Source organism: Acipenser ruthenus, chromosome 26 (genome assembly GCF_902713425.1).
Source record: "Acipenser ruthenus chromosome 26, fAciRut3.2 maternal haplotype, whole genome shotgun sequence".
Taxonomy (NCBI): domain Eukaryota; kingdom Metazoa; phylum Chordata; class Actinopteri; order Acipenseriformes; family Acipenseridae; genus Acipenser; species Acipenser ruthenus.
Genome location: NC_081214.1, coordinates 8,440,389 through 8,457,974, shown reverse-complemented (window position 1 = coordinate 8,457,974; position 17,586 = coordinate 8,440,389). Strand labels below are relative to the sequence as shown.

The 17,586-nt window shown below is 45.5% G+C and overlaps 1 protein-coding gene across 5 annotated transcripts in view; it reads left to right on the top strand.

Moving 5' to 3' along the window:
- The window catches only part of LOC117430630 (CAP-Gly domain-containing linker protein 2), a 52,002-nt gene that overhangs the window by 23,686 nt on the left and 10,730 nt on the right, over positions 1-17,586 (top strand). For 3 of the 5 annotated variants that reach the window (XM_034050887.3, XM_034050885.3, XM_034050884.3), the window contains exons 4-10: positions 7,853-7,977; positions 8,292-8,505; positions 9,180-9,377; positions 9,551-9,654; positions 12,477-12,537; positions 14,164-14,268; positions 16,333-17,280. In XM_034050887.3, the coding sequence (XP_033906778.1) occupies positions 7,853-7,977; positions 8,292-8,505; positions 9,180-9,377; positions 9,551-9,654; positions 12,477-12,537; positions 14,164-14,268; positions 16,333-17,280 (1,755 nt within the window). The remainder of the gene's footprint in view (positions 1-7,852; positions 7,978-8,291; positions 8,506-9,179; positions 9,378-9,550; positions 9,655-12,476; positions 12,538-14,163; positions 14,269-16,332; positions 17,281-17,586) is intronic. The other 2 variants (XM_034050889.3, XM_034050888.3) reach the window with 1 other exon arrangement.

Genomic DNA, 17,586 nt, shown 5'->3' with positions numbered 1-17,586 from the left:
AAAGTGAGGGTACGTGGCGGCGCGTCTGGGCTCGACCACACGACCATTAACCACTGCTGCTTGGTCAAAGAGCCTGCCCAGCACGTCGTCACGCCCTTGCTCGAGTCGGAAGTCACGGGAACGAGCTAGAAAATCAGCTCCCATGGCTTCCAGCTCGGGATCAGGTCGGTCCTGAGCGGAGGCAGCAGAGCCAGCCCCCTGCGCTGACTCTGCGGCCTCCCCGCCAGTCTCTTCACCAATCGCCCCCACCTGAAACTTCTTGGACTCCCTCCATTGCCAGCCCTCATTCTTAGCGGCCCGGCGTTCCCGTTTAGTTTTGCGGGGTCTAAATCTGTGGCAATAGCAATCCGGGTCACGAAAGGGAAAGATCTCGCCAATTACTTCCTCTTTCTTAGCCAATAAAGAGGACTGGGTCGTCACAGCAGCCAACCAATTTTTAAACTGCTCGCAGTCCCGTCCCAGAACTACCGGTACCGGCAATCGAGGACACAAACCCAATTGCACTCGCGTCACCTGCTGGCCAATTGTCAGATTTACGTACATTTTGGGATAAGTGCACACATCCCCATGAATACATTTTATATGCACCTGTCCCGTTATTTGCTTATGCCCCGGTGAGATTAAGCTCTCTTGTATCAGGGACTGACTACACCCTGAATCTAAGAGAGCCTGGGTTTGTGTATCATCCACTGACACAGGAATCACAAAACCCGTCTGCTGGAGTGACCGATGGAATGGAACAGTCTTACCTGGTCGAATGACGTCACATCCCATAGCGGGGCAATCCCGGTCAATGTGGCTCACCTCCCAGCTTGTTCCACACATCAGTGAACTGGTTTCTCGCCAGGAAGCTTCAGCAGGAGGTGGAAACACAGGACCCATCAAAGGGGATCGACGGTAGGGTGGCCGCGCGAGACCCCGGTCCAACACCGCAGCAGCCCGTGGGTGACCCCACTCTGCCCCAGTTCTTGGGCCGGGAGCTCCCACCGCCACACCCCGTCCAAAGACTTTGCTACCCCTTCCCCCCAGTCCCTTCGCCCTCCATGGGGCCAGTAGAGGGGGTGATGCTGGTGTAGCACGGTTTCCAGGTGGCTTAGCGGGCGTTGGTTCCGCTGCCTGGTATTGCTCTGCCAGTTGGATCGCCAACTCTAGGGTGGCGGGTGCCTGCCGTTGCACCCACACCTGCGGTTCCGGAGGCAAGCACTGCAGGAACCGCTCGACCACCACTACCTCCACCAGCCTGGCAGTGGTGGTGGCTCCCGGGTTCAACCATCCCCGTGCGTAATCCTGCAAACGATGCGCGATGACCCTGGGGTGTTCCTCTGCCGAGAAGTTCTCCTCCCTGAACTTGCGGCAGTAGCCCTCCGGAGTCGCACCCACGCGGTTGAGGATGGCAGCTTTCAGCGTGGGGTACTCCATCATTGCCGCCGGATCCAGGGTCCTCGCCGCCGCCTGTGCCTCCCCTGTCAGCTGGGGCAGGAGGTAGCTAGCCCACTGCTCGCGGGCCCACCCGGCAGAGATTGCCATCGTCTCAAATACCTCCAGGTATGCTGCTGGCCGGTCCTCTGCCGTCATTTTCGTGGGCTGCTGTAGCCATGGGTCTGGCCCCGCAGCTCTTGCACTCCCCTGCACCACCGCAGTAAGGGTTTCCCGCAGGAGATCCATTAAGGTGGTGAACTGCTGGGGATCCATTCTGCTCCCTGGTTTTGCACAGCTTTATGTGGGCAGTGCCAGTGAATCCCACTCTGACACCACGTGTGGAAGGGTGGTGGGCAATTCACTGACACAAGGAGACAGTACTTTATTTGTAACGCCGCTCAGGCGTACTGATTTGTTTGACGCAGTAGATGGCGCTGTTGTCCGTGTTCTGGATACTGACAACAGTAACCAGAATCACGGCGTTTACCAATACAGGTATAGGCACAACAAGTGCTCGCAAATAATAATGAAAAACCAAAGGCGAAAGAAAAAGGGAAAATAAAACACAGTAATAAAACTACAAACAAAAAGTTCTGCTTACGCAGTGCCCCCACTGCCGCTAAGCCGGTCAGAACGGGCCTCCGTCCTACGCTCAATTACCCTCTATACACTGGGATGGCCGGAGTTCCCCGTACAACTAAGCACGTCCCCTCGGGTACGTGGTGATTTCTGTTATTTCTTTTCTCAACAAATTATTTTAAGGCCGGCTGTTTTTCTCAGCCAGTTTTGCCTCGTTTTATTTTAAAACTGACGTCTTTCGTCAGTGTCACTGGGTATTCCCCAAACACGGCCACCCATCCTTATGGGCCGAGCAGTCTCCCAAGGCCCGTCCCTCAGCCACTCAGAGAGAGGGAAAGCACACACACCCTCTTCCCCACCTCTCCGTGTCATCGCCATGACCGACAGGCGGATCCCACGAGACTGCTGACCTCTACCTGCAGTAATACGGATGTGCCAGACAGTCAGTCCAGATCTCCCCTGCTACAGTGCCACTATAACAAAAAAAACTATGATAAATATAACTGATGCTTTTTGACATTTTATGCAGCGTCAACTGAAAACAGTTTCAGACCGTTATTAGTGTTTTGCAACTTGGTACTTTTTAAAAGGTGCCATAACTATAGCGGCACCATAATTAAAGTTGAATCTTTGGGATTGTGGGACTTAGAAACAACTTGGTTACAAAAAATTACACATTTTTCAATGTCTTTTGTGTTGTTAGTGTCATCACAGCATTAGTTAATCCATGTCTTTCTGTTTCCTCGTGTAACATTTGCCAGACTAAATAGCCTCTCTTTTTGTAACAAATACAACAAAAATAGCAGATCATCCATTGCTGTACAGTAGAACACTAAATGGTAGGATATATACTAAAAAGAAACTTAGGAAACTTCTTTGACTAAAAAATCTTCTCACCTTTCATTTTGAACTTTGACCTTCCATTTGACACTCTGACTTTAACGTTTTAAAGAAGGATTGGTGAACCCACAACATGAAACAGTCATAACTCTGAAAGCATTATCACTAAAACAACCTGAAACTTGCTTACCAAGATCCATAAAAAGCAGTTAGATCACAACTTTCAAAGCAATTCAAATCAACCTTGAAAAAACAGCAACTAACTCTAGTTTTTATTAAGAGAGTTTATGATTCGTTTTTTCTGCTGCTGCACCCGCTCCTTCCAGCCTCCCTTGTAGATGATGACATACCTATAACCCAGAGAGCATGCTGTTTCCATGGCCGTCTTCCCACGGATCCCAGCCAGACAAGTGAACGCAATCCGGACCTGCTTCCTGGGCATTCTAGCCTTGTACCTGTGCTCAAAGAGATATGGATCCATCACCAAAGCCTTGGAGAGCTCCCCTATAGGAACACTGACACAGCCTGGGATCTCCCCATCCTTCTTGAGCTCTGCATGCTCCTTCACATCAATAACACAGAACACGCTTCTCTTTCAAGAGCTGCAGGAACTCTGCCAAGGAGACGGAAGCACCTGTGCTAGAGCTTAGTAGCTTTGGGAATTAAGTGGTGCTCCCTCGGAGGTAGCTGCTTCCCATGATGTCCTCTTGGGTCATAAAGAAGCCATGGACTGTCCTAGATGGGATACTAGGTTTTGGACCTTCCAACCTTGATAAAAACAACCCCTTGGTCTTCTTGAACGAGGGAAGCCCAATGATTTGATTGACCCTTGACACTCGTGGCCCTTGAGCAGATGTCTTCCAGCGATGTCTGCTTTCCCCCAGCTTCCTCGCTCTGAAAGCCAGCCCTCTGATCATGCCTGTTCTACTGGTTCATCGTGCTCTGTCCCTCCTGGAGCTCTGCTGGGTTGCGGCTAGCTGCCTCTCCCAGCTGTTTGTACTTGGAAAGCCCCCAGGCTCTCTCTCACTCTCTCACCCTCTTCCCGATCTGTTTCCCAGTTTTGGAATATCTGCAATTTGACACTCCGGTGACATCATCACAAGGTCACAATGACAACGTACAACAATGTACTGCAAGAAATATAATTCACAATGCCCTAGGTTGTCTGATAGTCCCGATGGGCTACTTGTATGATGCATAATAAGATACAATTATAATTTAATAATAACATGCATCATTGGATGTCTAGATCAATTGGATATACCTCATCAAATTCAAATCTGAGTTCAACACACCAGTGAACTAGACAAACATTTTAAAAATGTCATTACAAACATACGCTTATCAAATAATGATGAAACTTGCTAAGGAAATTCTTTAGAACCCAAGTTTTATGCCCAATCTACTGAAAAATAAAGGACCTTGAAACTATTTTGAAGTTTTTTTTTAGTATTACTGGATTATATTTAGATTTAAGTATTTAAAGGGATACTTTTATATATCCAGCATTTCCCTAACCGTGAATTTCTCACCTATTCAGTACCCTATTGTGTTTGGTCTTGTGGCAATGTGCCCCGTCCCTGTGTGCATTTGTGTGTATGCGTGCGTGTGTAAATGTTGGTGTATAGATTGGTACACGGGATATAAACGGGTCTGTGTTTCACGTGTATTTAAAAAGTGTAGATTTGTATTTAGGCACGAGGAGAGCACAAATCACTTCACATGCTGGTTAAATGTAATATGTGAGCACGGGGTTGCACAGAATTAATTCACGTGCTGGGATTCAAGTGAATAATTAATTAGTAATTGAATCCCAGCACAATAGTATATATAGACGCACATTTCTTGCACTCAGGGTTGGGTGTTCGGAAGAGGAGAACGGGTGAGAGAGAGAGGAGTAAAAGTAAATTGAAAGTAAGATCGTAAATATAATAGTTGTTTGTACTCACCGTGTTTGTTTGTCTCCGTGCACCGTTTGTTAAGTGTTTAGTCCGTTTTGTTTATATGTTTCTTTTGGCTACCAGTGCCGTGTCCTGTTTTGTGCTGTTTACAACCCTTTTATTTGTTAAATAAACGCTGAGTGCAGCCATTGCACTCAGCTCATCATCACCACCGTCTCTGTCTGTGTATTCCTTTTCTGGTCTGACGCCACCCACTCTGGCCGTCTTTGTGACACGTGGTGTCATCGTGGGATAGCCGCGCCTCCAAGCGTCAGACCAGGAGGGGTTTTGTTAAAAAAAAAATATATATATATATATATATATAATGGCAGAAGACGCCACAAAATGGCGGGACTGGTTCCTGGAGAATGCTGGGCTGGAGGCCCAGGCTCTGCCCATAGTCGTTCGGGCCCTGTGGATGATGGACAGTGAGAGATGGGAGGCCTATCAGCAGGAACACACCCCAAACACCTTGGAGGAAGGTGTGGAGTTTCTCCTCAGCTACCTGGAGGCAACGATAAACGGAACAGCAGCCCAGGTAGCAGGACCACCAGCAGAGGAGTACCTGCTGTCCCCATCTCCACCAGCAGAGGGTGAATGCCTGCTGGTTTTGCCTCCACAGCCCAAGCGGGAGGCAGAGACAGATAAAGAGGTGAAGGACAGGGAGGAGGAGTGCCGCCTAAGGGCCAGGCATCCACGGCGATGTAACAAGCCATCGCCGGGGTGCCTCCTCTGCGACCAGGATCACCTGTTCGCCCACTGTCCCTTCCGCAGTTATGGGGAGGAGCCTGAGCGTCCACAGCCCAAGCGGGAGGAGCCTGAGCGTCCACAGCCCAAGCGGGAGGAGCCTGAGCGTCCACAGCCCAAGCGGGAGGAGCCTGAGCGTCCACAGCCCAAGCGGGAGGAGCCTGAGCGTCCACAGCCCAAATGGGAGGAGCCTGAGCGTCCACAGCCCAAATGGGAGGAGCCTGAGCGTCCACAGCCCAAATGGGAGGAGCCTGAGCGTCCACAGCCCAAGCGGGAGGAGCCCGAACGTCCTACGCCTGAGTGGGAGGAGCCCGAACGTCCTACGCCTGAGTGGGAGGAGCCCGAACGTCCTACGCCTGAGTGGGAGGAGCCCGAACGTCCTACGCCTGAGTGGGGGGAGCCCGAACGTCCACAGCCCAAAAGGGAGGAGTCGGTGCGTCCACAGCCCAAAAGGGAGGAGTCGGTGCGTCCACAGCCCAAAAGGGAGGAGTCGGTGCGTCCACAGCCCAAAAAGAGGGAAGTCGGGGCTTCCACAGCCGTAGGACCCAAGCTGCCAGCAGAGGGAGAATGCCTGCTGGTCCCACCTCCACCAGCAGAGGGTGAATACCTGCTGGTGCCGTCCCAAGAGCCAGAAGGGGAGGAGTTACAGGCTCAACCCCCTGAAAATTTTTTGGGGGGAGAAGGGCAGGATGCTGGTGTCCCCCAGCAGCCTCTAGCTATGCTGCTGAAGGCAGCACGGCGCGCACATGCCCAGCCGCCACAGCAGAGGGAGCCAGCACCGCCACAGCCTCCCTCTGAGTGGCCAGCATCAGCCCCATCGCCTCTACCTCCGCCACCTCCACCGCAGTGGGAGGACTGCTTGCCCCTCCCACCTCCACCAGCAGAGGGTGAATACCTGCTGGTCCCACCTCCACCAGCAGAGGGTGAATGCCTGCTGGTTCCACCACCGCCAGGAGCAGAGGAGCTGGAGCTGCCTCTGCCTCCGCCACCGCCCGGAGCAGAGGAGCAGGAGCTGCCTCTGCTGCCCGTACCTCCGCAGGGAGTACGGTGGCCGGAGCCCCAGAAAGGGGAGCTGCCGGCCACGAAGAAGGGGGAGGAGGTCTGGAGACCACTTTCCCCAGCAGCAGTTTCGCTGCAGGAGTTCTTGTGGCCGGAGCCCCACAGGAGGGAGCTGCCGGCTACGAAGAAGGGGGAGGTCGGGGGACCACCTGCCCCCGCAGCTTTTTCGCTGCAGGACGGGACCAGCATGCTGTCAGCCGTGCCACTACCGGCAGGGGAGTTGACAGCATTTCCAGCCATGGGCCCACTGAAGCCTCCCTTCCCAGCCCGAGACTTTGTCCTGGACTGCTGGGTTTTTAAGGGGGGAGGTGGCCGTTGAGGCCATGTGTGCTGCGCACAAGGGGGGGTATATGTGGCAATGTGCCCCGTCCCTGTGTGCATTTGTGTGTATGCGTGCGTGTGTAAATGTTGGTGTATAGATTGGTACACGGGATATAAACGGGTCTGTGTTTCACATGTATTTAAAAAGTGTAGATTTGTATTTAGGCACGAGGAGAGCACAAATCACTTCACGTGCTGGTTAAATGTAATATGTGAGCACGGGGTTGCACAGAATTAATTCACGTGCTGGGATTCAAGTGAATAATTAATTAGTAATTGAATCCCAGCACAATAGTATATATAGACGCACATTTCTTGCACTCAGGGTTGGGTGTTCGGAAGAGGAGAACAGGTGAGAGAGAGAGGAGTAAAAGTAAATTGAAAGTAAGATCGTAAATATAATAGTTGTTTGTACTCACCGTGTTTGTTTGTCTCTGTGCACCGTTTGTTAAGTGTTTAGTCCGTTTTGTTTATATGTTTCTTTTGGCTACCAGTGCCGTGTCCTGTTTTGTGCTGTTTACAACCCTTTTATTTGTTAAATAAACGCTGAGTGCAGCCATTGCACTCAGCTCATCATCACCACCGTCTCTGTCTGTGTATTCCTTTTCTGGTCTGACGCCACCCACTCTGGCCGTCTTTGTGACAGGTCTCTATTGCTATTTCTGCTTAGATTATTATTTACCAAGTTTACTAACTTATATTTCACAGCAAGGAGTTCTGAAAAGATTCATTAAAGCTGAATTTGTGATAATGAAGTGGTTTTACTGTGTGCAACTGAAAATTCTATCCCAACTGAAACCTTTTCCATTTACAACCTCACAGTTTCCACAATTGCACAGGGGAAAGAAATTACAGTTGCACGCTCCTAGTGATCATCTTAAGAAATCTGCTTTTAAGAGTTAATTTGTTGTGTCCACAGTGTAATGTGATTGGTTGTTTCCCTGCAGGTGGGCGGCACGAAGACGGGCGTGGTGCGCTATGTGGGCGAGACGGACTTTGCAAAGGGCGAGTGGTGTGGGGTGGAGCTGGATGAACCCCTGGGAAAGAATGATGGAGCCGTAGCTGGAACCAGGTATAGAATCACAGCTTCTTACACAAACATCTTCCCATGCTAAACACCTGCTGTGACTGCAAAGCTCTTGAGTAGCGTGTTTCCCAGTACTTTGGATGCTCTAGAGTAGCATGTAGGGTTCTTGGTGCTGTGATGCTCGTATATCTCTTGGTGTTCCTCACTGCTGTGCTCCTCTAGAGTAGCTCAGTGTCCCAGTGCAGTGAAGCTGTAGAGTATTTCTCTGTGTTCTTGATTGCTGTGATGTTCAAGAGGTCTCAATGTCCCTGGTTCTGCAGGCTCCAACAGTGCTGTGTTTTGTGTGTTTTGCTGTGCAGGTATTTCCAGTGCCCCCCCAGGTTCGGCCTCTTCGCTCCCATCCACAAGGTGATCCGGATCGGCTTTCCCTCCACAAGCCCGGCCAAGGCCAAGAAGAGCAAGCGCATGGCGATGGGGGTCTCCTCGCTGGCCCACAGCCCCAGTAGCTCTTCCATGAGCTCAGTGAGCTCCGTCGCCTCCTCTGTGGGGGGCCGCCCCAGCCGCAGTGGCCTGGTGAGGAGAAGGGGGTGTGGGGGAGTGAAGGCAAAGATGTGCCCAAACACTATCACGCGACAATCCACTCACTCAAGCATGTCATCTTTCCATCATTTTTGAATTTTCTAACTGGAGTGTAGCTCTAGGATTACATTTGAATTATGGAAACTTTAAAAAATACCATATTACACAAACTGCGTTCATAGATAACTGTTGCATTTATCAAGGGTGGGTCATGCAAGCGTGGTGTGAATCCCATTCTCTGAATCTTGGCTGAGGGCCCACAGGGAGTGCTGCATTGGCCTTTGCATTAGACATGCTCCTGCAATAAATCACTAACCTTTCAGAGTACGTATTTGACTGGGGTTCTTCTTTGGACACCATGAAACCTTACTTAATTGTACAACAGGTTTTACAATTTCTGACCAGCTAAGCTGACGACACACCATGATTGCATGGGACGGAGAAACTGGTCATCAATAAAAAAAAGCATCAGATACAACTGACTCACGTTTTATTTGCTGTGATTGTCCTTAAATAACCAGCTCAAAAATAAATCTGATACTTTAAAAAGTGAGTGATTTATTACAGTATTTAGTGAGCTAGCCTGCAGTAGGTATGATTGATAAGCTATCCTAGGCTGGTGTGTCTCTCACAGCTGCCGTTCTAAGTCTGCCTCCTGCTGGTTACAGTTGACAGAGACTTCGTCCCGCTACGCGCGCAAGATCTCCGGCACCACCGCCCTGCAGGAGGCGCTCAAGGAAAAGCAGCAGCACATCGAGCAGCTCCTAGCTGAGAGAGACCTGGAGAGGGCCGAGGTCGCCAAGGCAACCAGCCACATCTGCGAGGTGGAGAAGGAAATGAGCGCGCTCAAAGCGCAGCACGAGCAGGTAAAGCTGCCTTTGACCTTTTGTCAATCAAACACAATTGCACCTGTGGGATGGATTTCTAATGATATATTTAAAGAAGTGCCACGTGTATAGGTACATGGACTGGAGTGTAGTCTAGTTGTAGTTACACTCCCTCTGCTTGTCATTTAAGCTTCCTTCTTATTCCACTGCAGTACGCTTCAGAAACTGAGTCCAACTTGCAGCAAGTGCGCACCCTGCTGGCCAGCACTCAGAAAGCCAGGGCGGAGCTGGCCAATCAGCTAGAGGAAGAGAAAAGGTAACGAGAGGCTGTGATCACCTGCACACTTACAGTAGTGTGCACATGTATTCCAACAAGCCATTGCTTCTGTAGAGCTATTTGTTGTGCATATGAAATCAAACCACTGCAACTGAAAATCTTGGAAAATTGACAAAATAGACAAATTCGTTATTGTCTCATTTAACTGATGACTTTTATAGTCCACTGTGACAGGGATGGCTGAGGGGGTGACGTCAGGCCAGAAACAGGAACAGAGGCAAGGTACAGTGGGGCAAAAAGGCGCTGCAGCGCCGTTTATTATTAAACAAAAATAAATAAACAGTTTTAACAAACAACACTGCTCACAGAGCACAAAATATAAGTTTTAAATAAAACAAAACCACGAACACAAAAACCACACTGAATCGATAACTAAGGTCAGGCTGGGCAGTTGCCTTCACTGATCATTTTTACTTTCAGTTTCGCTCTCCTCTGTTTCTCTCGTTCTCCAAAACACTCCAAAACGCAGAGAGATGCAGACTTTTATACATGTGACCATCTCCGGATTAACACTCAGTTAATCAGTCGGGAGATGGTCACATTCTGCACGGGTTTTTGTGTGGATGGGCCTTCCCCATCCACGCTGCCAAACAATAACAAAACAAAATACATTCAAATAAAACAATAACAAAACACACAGCTTTTCGCTGTCATATTTATACATAATAATAATAATAATAATAATAATAATAATAATAATAATAATAATAATAATAATAATTCAAAACAAATACACTTTATATTAAGCAGGGCTTTGTCCTGCCCCCTTAAATAGTGTGCAGGGCTCACTCCTGCTGCCCTGCTACAGCCACACATTGAGATCTGTCCTCTAAATCACTGCATAACAACAAGTGCTCTTGCTTTTCTGTTCCGTACCACATCATGGATCATTATTGCTGTGTTACCTGTTTGACAATGTGGGCAATAATCCTTACACTACCAGTGCACTAGAGCAGACATTTTGAAAAGAGCTTTGAAACAGTTTAAAGTTGTAGTAAGTGTAAAAGTTGTCATTAACAATGAAAAGAAAAATGACAAGTACGTTATTTAAACAGTTGTAACAACACATGGGGACGTATAACGCTATATTTTTTCGGAATTCCACTACATACTCTTTAAGATTAATTAAAGCACAAAGTGGTTTAGCATTTTCACACGAGTGCCGATTACTGACCTAAAATTGAAATTCTCACACCCAGAGGTTTTCATGCAGGCAGGTATATAAAGGATATCTATTACAAATCTTGAGGTGTTCTAATACATTTGCACACTACTGTACAAACCATTCTACCCTGGAATTCTATACATTTTCCATGCAATGCACATCCATTCACTATAAAGGGCCCTCATGTATCTTTTAAATAGATTCTTGCAAGCATGATGTACACTCCATGATGTTAAAGAAGTGTCTGCTTGCAGGTCTTGCTTTCTAATTGTCTTGCACTATCTTGACCATTTCCTCACCCATGCGGGACCTTCTTTCCTGTCAGTAACCAATCAGCTGCTTCCCCATTGACTTGCCATGACTTCATCCACTAACATGCTATGACCCAGAGTCTACTGCTGAGGTGAAATGACCAAGGAAGTACAAATGTAACATATATCTGAGTGAAAGACATATGGCAATTGAGAACTTTTTTTAAACTAGTGTGCTTCCAGAAGCTTCCAATTGCAAATGCACGTTTGCAGTAACGTGTTTCTTTTCGAAACTGCACATTGGAGACCTGTATAGTGGAAGTGCATGATAGGTAAGATTCATGGAAGTATTGTGGGAGCTAAAGCACTTTAAGAATTTTTGCACTAGAGTTTTTTTTTTGATAACTCTGATCAGCAACAACTAGATAACCAAAGGTCTATTTTTAGCAAATTCCAAAGCAATCTATTAGAAAAGAAATTGTTATAATATTTCCATTTTACAGCCGAAACACAGCAAACCTAGCACTGGGGTAAATGAGTTGTGACTTTACATTTCTGTCAAGTCTAGCTGCACATTACAAGTCTGTGCCTAGGTTGACTAAACCAGCAATGACAAAAAGAAAGGTATTAGTCACATGTTATGCTGCTCTCCGAATTGAATAACATGACAAACACATGAGTCGTGTCCAGCACAGACAGACAGGCTGACCTTGGGAAAGTGAATTAGCATTGTTATATTATGCCAGCAATGCAGCTGCAGCTTTAGTAGATTATTGCCAGGAATTAGAATTCCACAAGGCCTTTGCAGTGGCAGCCTCTAATCAGCTGAATACAACATCCTGCTGCCAAGAATGTATCTTTAGAAAAAGGAAATCACATGGAACGTCATGAAGATTACCTATTTCTTTCTCTTATTGTGCAAGGAATAATGCACCAACTCCATAGCAAGGCTGCAATTCCATCAAGGGTTCTAGTGACAAACCAAAAGAGCAAAGCAGTAAACTCCCACTCCAAATAAAGACCAGGGGCTGGTTTTACAAACCTGGGGCTAGTTTCACAAAGCAGTTCTAAGTAGCAGTGTGTTAAATCCAATTTGCTTCAATAAAAAAAAAAAGACTTGCTGAGTGTATTTCTACTGCACTTTATCATTATATATATATATATATATATATATATATATATATATATATATATATATATATATATATATATATCATTTTTATTTATTTTTTTTATTTAACAGCTAGCTGCTGGCAGTGCTTGTGAAACTGTCCCCTACTCCCTATTAGGACCATTTTACCCAATGCCTGGTAGTCAGAATGTATGGATGCCACTGTAGTAATAACTCTCTGCTGACATCTTGTGGTTATTTCTTGTTCCTGCAGGAAGGTTGAAGACCTCCAGTTCAGAGTGGAAGAAGAGTCCATCACTAAAGGAGACCTTGAGGTATTTTTTTTTTCCTCTGTTCAGAGTGTTCTTCTGTCCCTGTAGCTCCTATCCACTGTACTGATACTGCCATGTATTGTGCGCATTAAAAACAGAAACTACATACATTCCAGCAGCTTGGTGCTTGAAGACTAGCGATCCCTGATGACCTGCCTTCAGAATACTATGTATTGTTTGGGATTACTTTTAAACAGTGGCTCCAAAATGATAGACATATTTTTTTAGTTTGCATAGCTGGATCCCAGTTATTAAAAGCTTAGTACACTAGTCATCATTATGGAAGATACAAATATTTGTCTTATCAGGAGTCTGTGCTAAATTGCCATAATGTACTTTACATGGATACTGTAAATTGAATGTACTATACATGGATATTGTACATTGAAAGCATAAACTAACAGTGAACAGTAGTTTAACAGCACGTACATCCATGTTTAATTTAACATGGATGGGTCATTCAATACTATATTGAAAACAGCAACATTTTCAAAAGTTCAACTATTCTAATAATAAAACTTTTAGCTTTGCTACCATACATACCATTCTTTTGCAATGAAAAATCTTGTATACAAAACGTGTCTCTCTGCACTGAATATGTCAATCCGAATATTAATCTTTAAACAGGTGACTACAAGTCAACTATAAGAACTTTCTACAATTTTACTTTACAAAGTGGCACCGAGTATTTATATAATACAAACATATTAAAATGAAGGCTCGCGTCTTTATTCAAAATGTAAAATGTTAGAAAACTAGTTAATTTAAGATTGAAGCAGGAAATCTTTCAACTGAATGCAAGCGAATACACATCCCATAATACACCACACTCCAAACACTCCAGCTGTCTGTGGTACTTCTTACCCAAGTCAATTCTTGATTCTAACCTGTTAAGACTCAAAAAATAATTGAAACCAAAAGGAAATTCGTGTTTAGTGAAAAGATTTATGCCAGGATCTTGTTAATAAATTGTGTCTTGAGAAAATGTGTGTAATCCAAGTTCCTTTTCATGAGAATTGACTGCAAATACAAATAACATATTGCTTGGAGAAACTAAAAAATGATTCAGATGGTTTGTCAAGTCTAAAACCATTGCTTATAGCTTAACTTCAGCAAATTAAACTAAAGAATGTCAATTACGAAATCTATGAAGCTATGTATAATTTGAATGATGCATTTGTAGACTGTACTTCTGAATAAAATTGATGTCAAAAGATCAGTCCTTGAGAAAAAAATCTTAACAGGTTGAATATGTCTGTATATAGCACTCAAATCAAATAAGATTAGGAGTGTGAGATCTATGCCGTGCCAAATCCGGGAACCCCCCCCCCAAAAAAAACCCCAGTCAACACAAAGTACTCTTAAAAGGGACCTTCCTACCCTTCTCTGAAGCAGTGTCAGAGCCCCATGATGGAAGAAAAGAGTGAGAAGAAAAAAAAAAGAAAACCAGGTTATTTATGGGCCCCTGACAGGCCTGGGCCCAGTTCCACTGAACCGTTGGAACCTCCCTTTGCACGGCCCTCTGTGTGAATACCTTCCATTTCCCTGTCCTCTCTCTCACCTGATTCTCTGCCTGTCTGTGTCTCTTTCCTAGTCTCTCTCTCTCTCTCTCTCTCTCTCTCTTCTCAGACTCAGACGAAGTTGGAGCATGTCCGTATTCGGCAGCTCGAGCAGAGTCTACTGTTTGAAAAGTCAAAAAGGGAAACACTGCAGAAAGAGTTAGAGGAGCACAGGGTAACCCTGAAAGAAGCCCTGTGCCTGCAGACCTGTTCTCCAGTATATGCTTGCATGTGGCTTGCTCAGACTCCATGGTCGCCAACATTAAGCCTCAGACTCCTGTCTTTAGGAATCCTAGCACAGACTCGGAGCGCTCTGGCTGCCGTAACGTTGGAGACCAATGCATTCCGCCTGTCTCGGGTTGCTTTGGCTGGAAGAGTCTGTGTTCATAGTGGGAGATTGGGGGCTGCAGTTTTCTCATCGCAATGGTTTGTGCTTGGAGCTGCATTTTTGGTTACCTTTTAAAGGTGAACTTGTAAGAATTAAAAAAGCCTTTCTTTAGAATAACTTGCCTCAGGTGGGAGGCTCTTTTTTAGCAGCCTCTCTCTACTCTGTGCTGGTGGAGCAGAGAAGAGGAAAGGGAGGCACTTATACTGTCTGACAGCCTCCCTGTATTTTTCTCTGCTCCGCCAGCAAAGAACAAAGACAAAGGGAGGCTCATATTCTCTTGATAACAGGGATAAATGTTGATGTGGCCTAAAAACACACAATTAAAATCTACCACTCAGTTTTTGAGTTCAAATTGTATTGGAGCTAATAGAATGCAAGTTTATTTGAAAAAATATATATCTTACAAGTCCACCTTTAAGATGCTTAGCGCTGAGTTCCAATGCGTTGCTTTAGTATCTGATGCTTATTGATATGTAAAGCTGAGGGGCCACTAGTCTACATGTTGCTAGAGAAATGCAAGCAACTCAAGTTCTTTGCAAGCAACTGTATCAAAGGACTGTTGATTTTGTAGAAGCGACATTACGTCATAGAATAAATCAGCCAATGAAAGTGATGTAAAAAGTCATGTGACTAGCTTCTACGATGGTGAAAAAAAACTTAGAAAAATGGCTGAGAGAATGACTGCGGAGCCGGTGTGGGATATTGTGAGGGAGATTCTCCTTATCAGTTTTTTTTTTTTTATAGGTGGTATAGGCAAGTACATAAGTGTTAATCGGTCCATTCCTGGTAGTTAATGATCAATGTGTCAGTTAATGCCACAAGGTGTAGTGGAGCAGCATGAAAGTCAACAAAATTGTGAATATTATATTCCTTGAAAAAATGATTTACTATTATGAATTGTTTTAAAAATAATGTTGTGTTGGCATTACAGTCTAATATTAGAAATTACAAAAAAAAATCTGGTTTGGTGCCGATGCTGAAGCATTAGAACGTTCATGTTAAACTGCAGCAGTGTGTTAACGGTGTGTTACATTTAAGATGTGTTTTCAGTGGTCATTTTGTCTCAAATTAAAGCCATTTGAACATTGCAGTTCAGCAGACACAACTTGCACATATTGTTACACAGTTACCGATATCTGATTTGTAGAAGAAGAAATCCTCATCTGGCATAATTAGGAATTCTGTTTAAAATAATATAATAAAAGAAAACCTACAACAATAATCACATCTCAACTTCTCTCTATTTACAATTAGTTTTATTTACACGTTTATTTACACCAAGTCAAAAATAACACATTCAGAACAAAAATGATGAGGGTATTACTAATCCAATCCTATATATACATATTTAAGAATAGTTCATTTTATTATATTGAAAAATTATGTGGACACTAAAACACACTAATAAACTTTTTGATAGGAAATATCATCTATGTAGTGTCTTGTCTGTGTTGTCCATCAACATTCTATCTACAATTTCTCCATACTGTAGAATAGTGTCCCCTGAAATCTGAAACAACAATGGAGAAGCAACAGATTGTATTCTACGTTTTCTAGCAACATGTAGACTAGTGTCCCCTTGGCTTCACTCAGAGGCAGGATCCCAAATAAAGAGCTTGAAACATATCGGGCATGCTATTCATCATCATCATGAAAATGCATGTGTGTAAGTCTCACCAATACTGAAATGCAAAATCCCAAATAGAACAGAAATCCTTGTTTACAATTGTATTAATAATAAAACAAAAAGATCTGCCTTTTTCTGATATGGCATGTCAGTAATCTGAAAAAAACCCAATCGGTGCATCCCTTACTCAGTATAGAAATAACTCTCTTTTCTTTTGTTTCTAGCAAACAACAGTGGAGGAGAAAAGCAGGATCATGCAGCTGGAAGAAGAGCTGGCTCTGAGGAAGGCTGAGATTGAAGAGCTGCAGCAGAGACTGAGGAGCCCCAACCCGGACGAGGCAGCGGACCCCAGCCCGGGGCTCCACACCGAAGCCTTCCTTCTGAGGGAACAACTCCTGACAGCCAGCCGCGAGCGGCACAAAGAGAGCAGCGAGCTCCGGGAGAAATATGAAGCAGCCCTGAGCAGCCAGCAACGGGACGTCAACAGACTGAAGACAACGATGGAGAAACAAGCCCAAGAGATCCTAAACCTGAAGCACAAGCTGCAGCAAGCCAACAAGGAGAACATGGGAATGATGGACAGCTGGAAATCCAAGCTGGACAGCCTGGTGACAGACCACCACAGGTCTGTAGAAGATCTCAAGCTCGCCCTGACCTCGGACGGCACGGGCATCCAACCCAAGGAGGTCGTGGAGCTCAAGGCATCTTTAGAGAGCCTCAAGATGGCGCACCAACTGGAGCTGGAGAACCTCAAGGCCAAGCATGAGATTGAGATGGCCGTCCATATCAAGGACAAGGAAGACCACAGGACTAGGTTGCAGGAGACCAGAGACGAGCTGGAGGAGAGCAACGAGAACTGGAAAAGGCAACTGGAAGCAAAGAGCAGCCAACATCTGCTGGAGCTCAAGAAGACCACGGAGAAGCTCCAGAGAGCTGAACTCAGACTGTGTGAACTGGAGAAGGTTCAAGTGGAGAATAAAGACCAGGCAAAGTCCATCGGCTTCCTGAAGGAGCAGATCTCTCTGTCGGAAAAGAAGATGATGGACTATGAGGCTTTGCAGAAGGCTGAGGAGCAGAGCAAGCAGGAGATCAGCACTCTGCAGGAGAGGCTGCGCGTGGCTGAGAACAGACTCCAGGCCATGGCAGCCAATCACACTCCTCAAGATGCAAACGTACGTGTGTCTGATTGGTCAGTGCAAGGGGCACTATTGTTATGTAATTATATGATGCTAGATTGTTTATCCATGACTGCAAAGCACTCAGTCATAGAATACGTAGTTGTAATAAAAGGAATTTTATTAAAGTTCTTAGGCAAACGACTAGACGTGTTTCGCAAAAAAACAACTCAAAATCGAACCAAGATAATTGAGGCCCCTTTTACAGAGATTTTTTAATTTCATAATTTCGTGTTTGGCACTGCAAATAAATAAGCAGAGAAACAAATATGTATACAGAAATATTATCAGCAACTGGAGTAA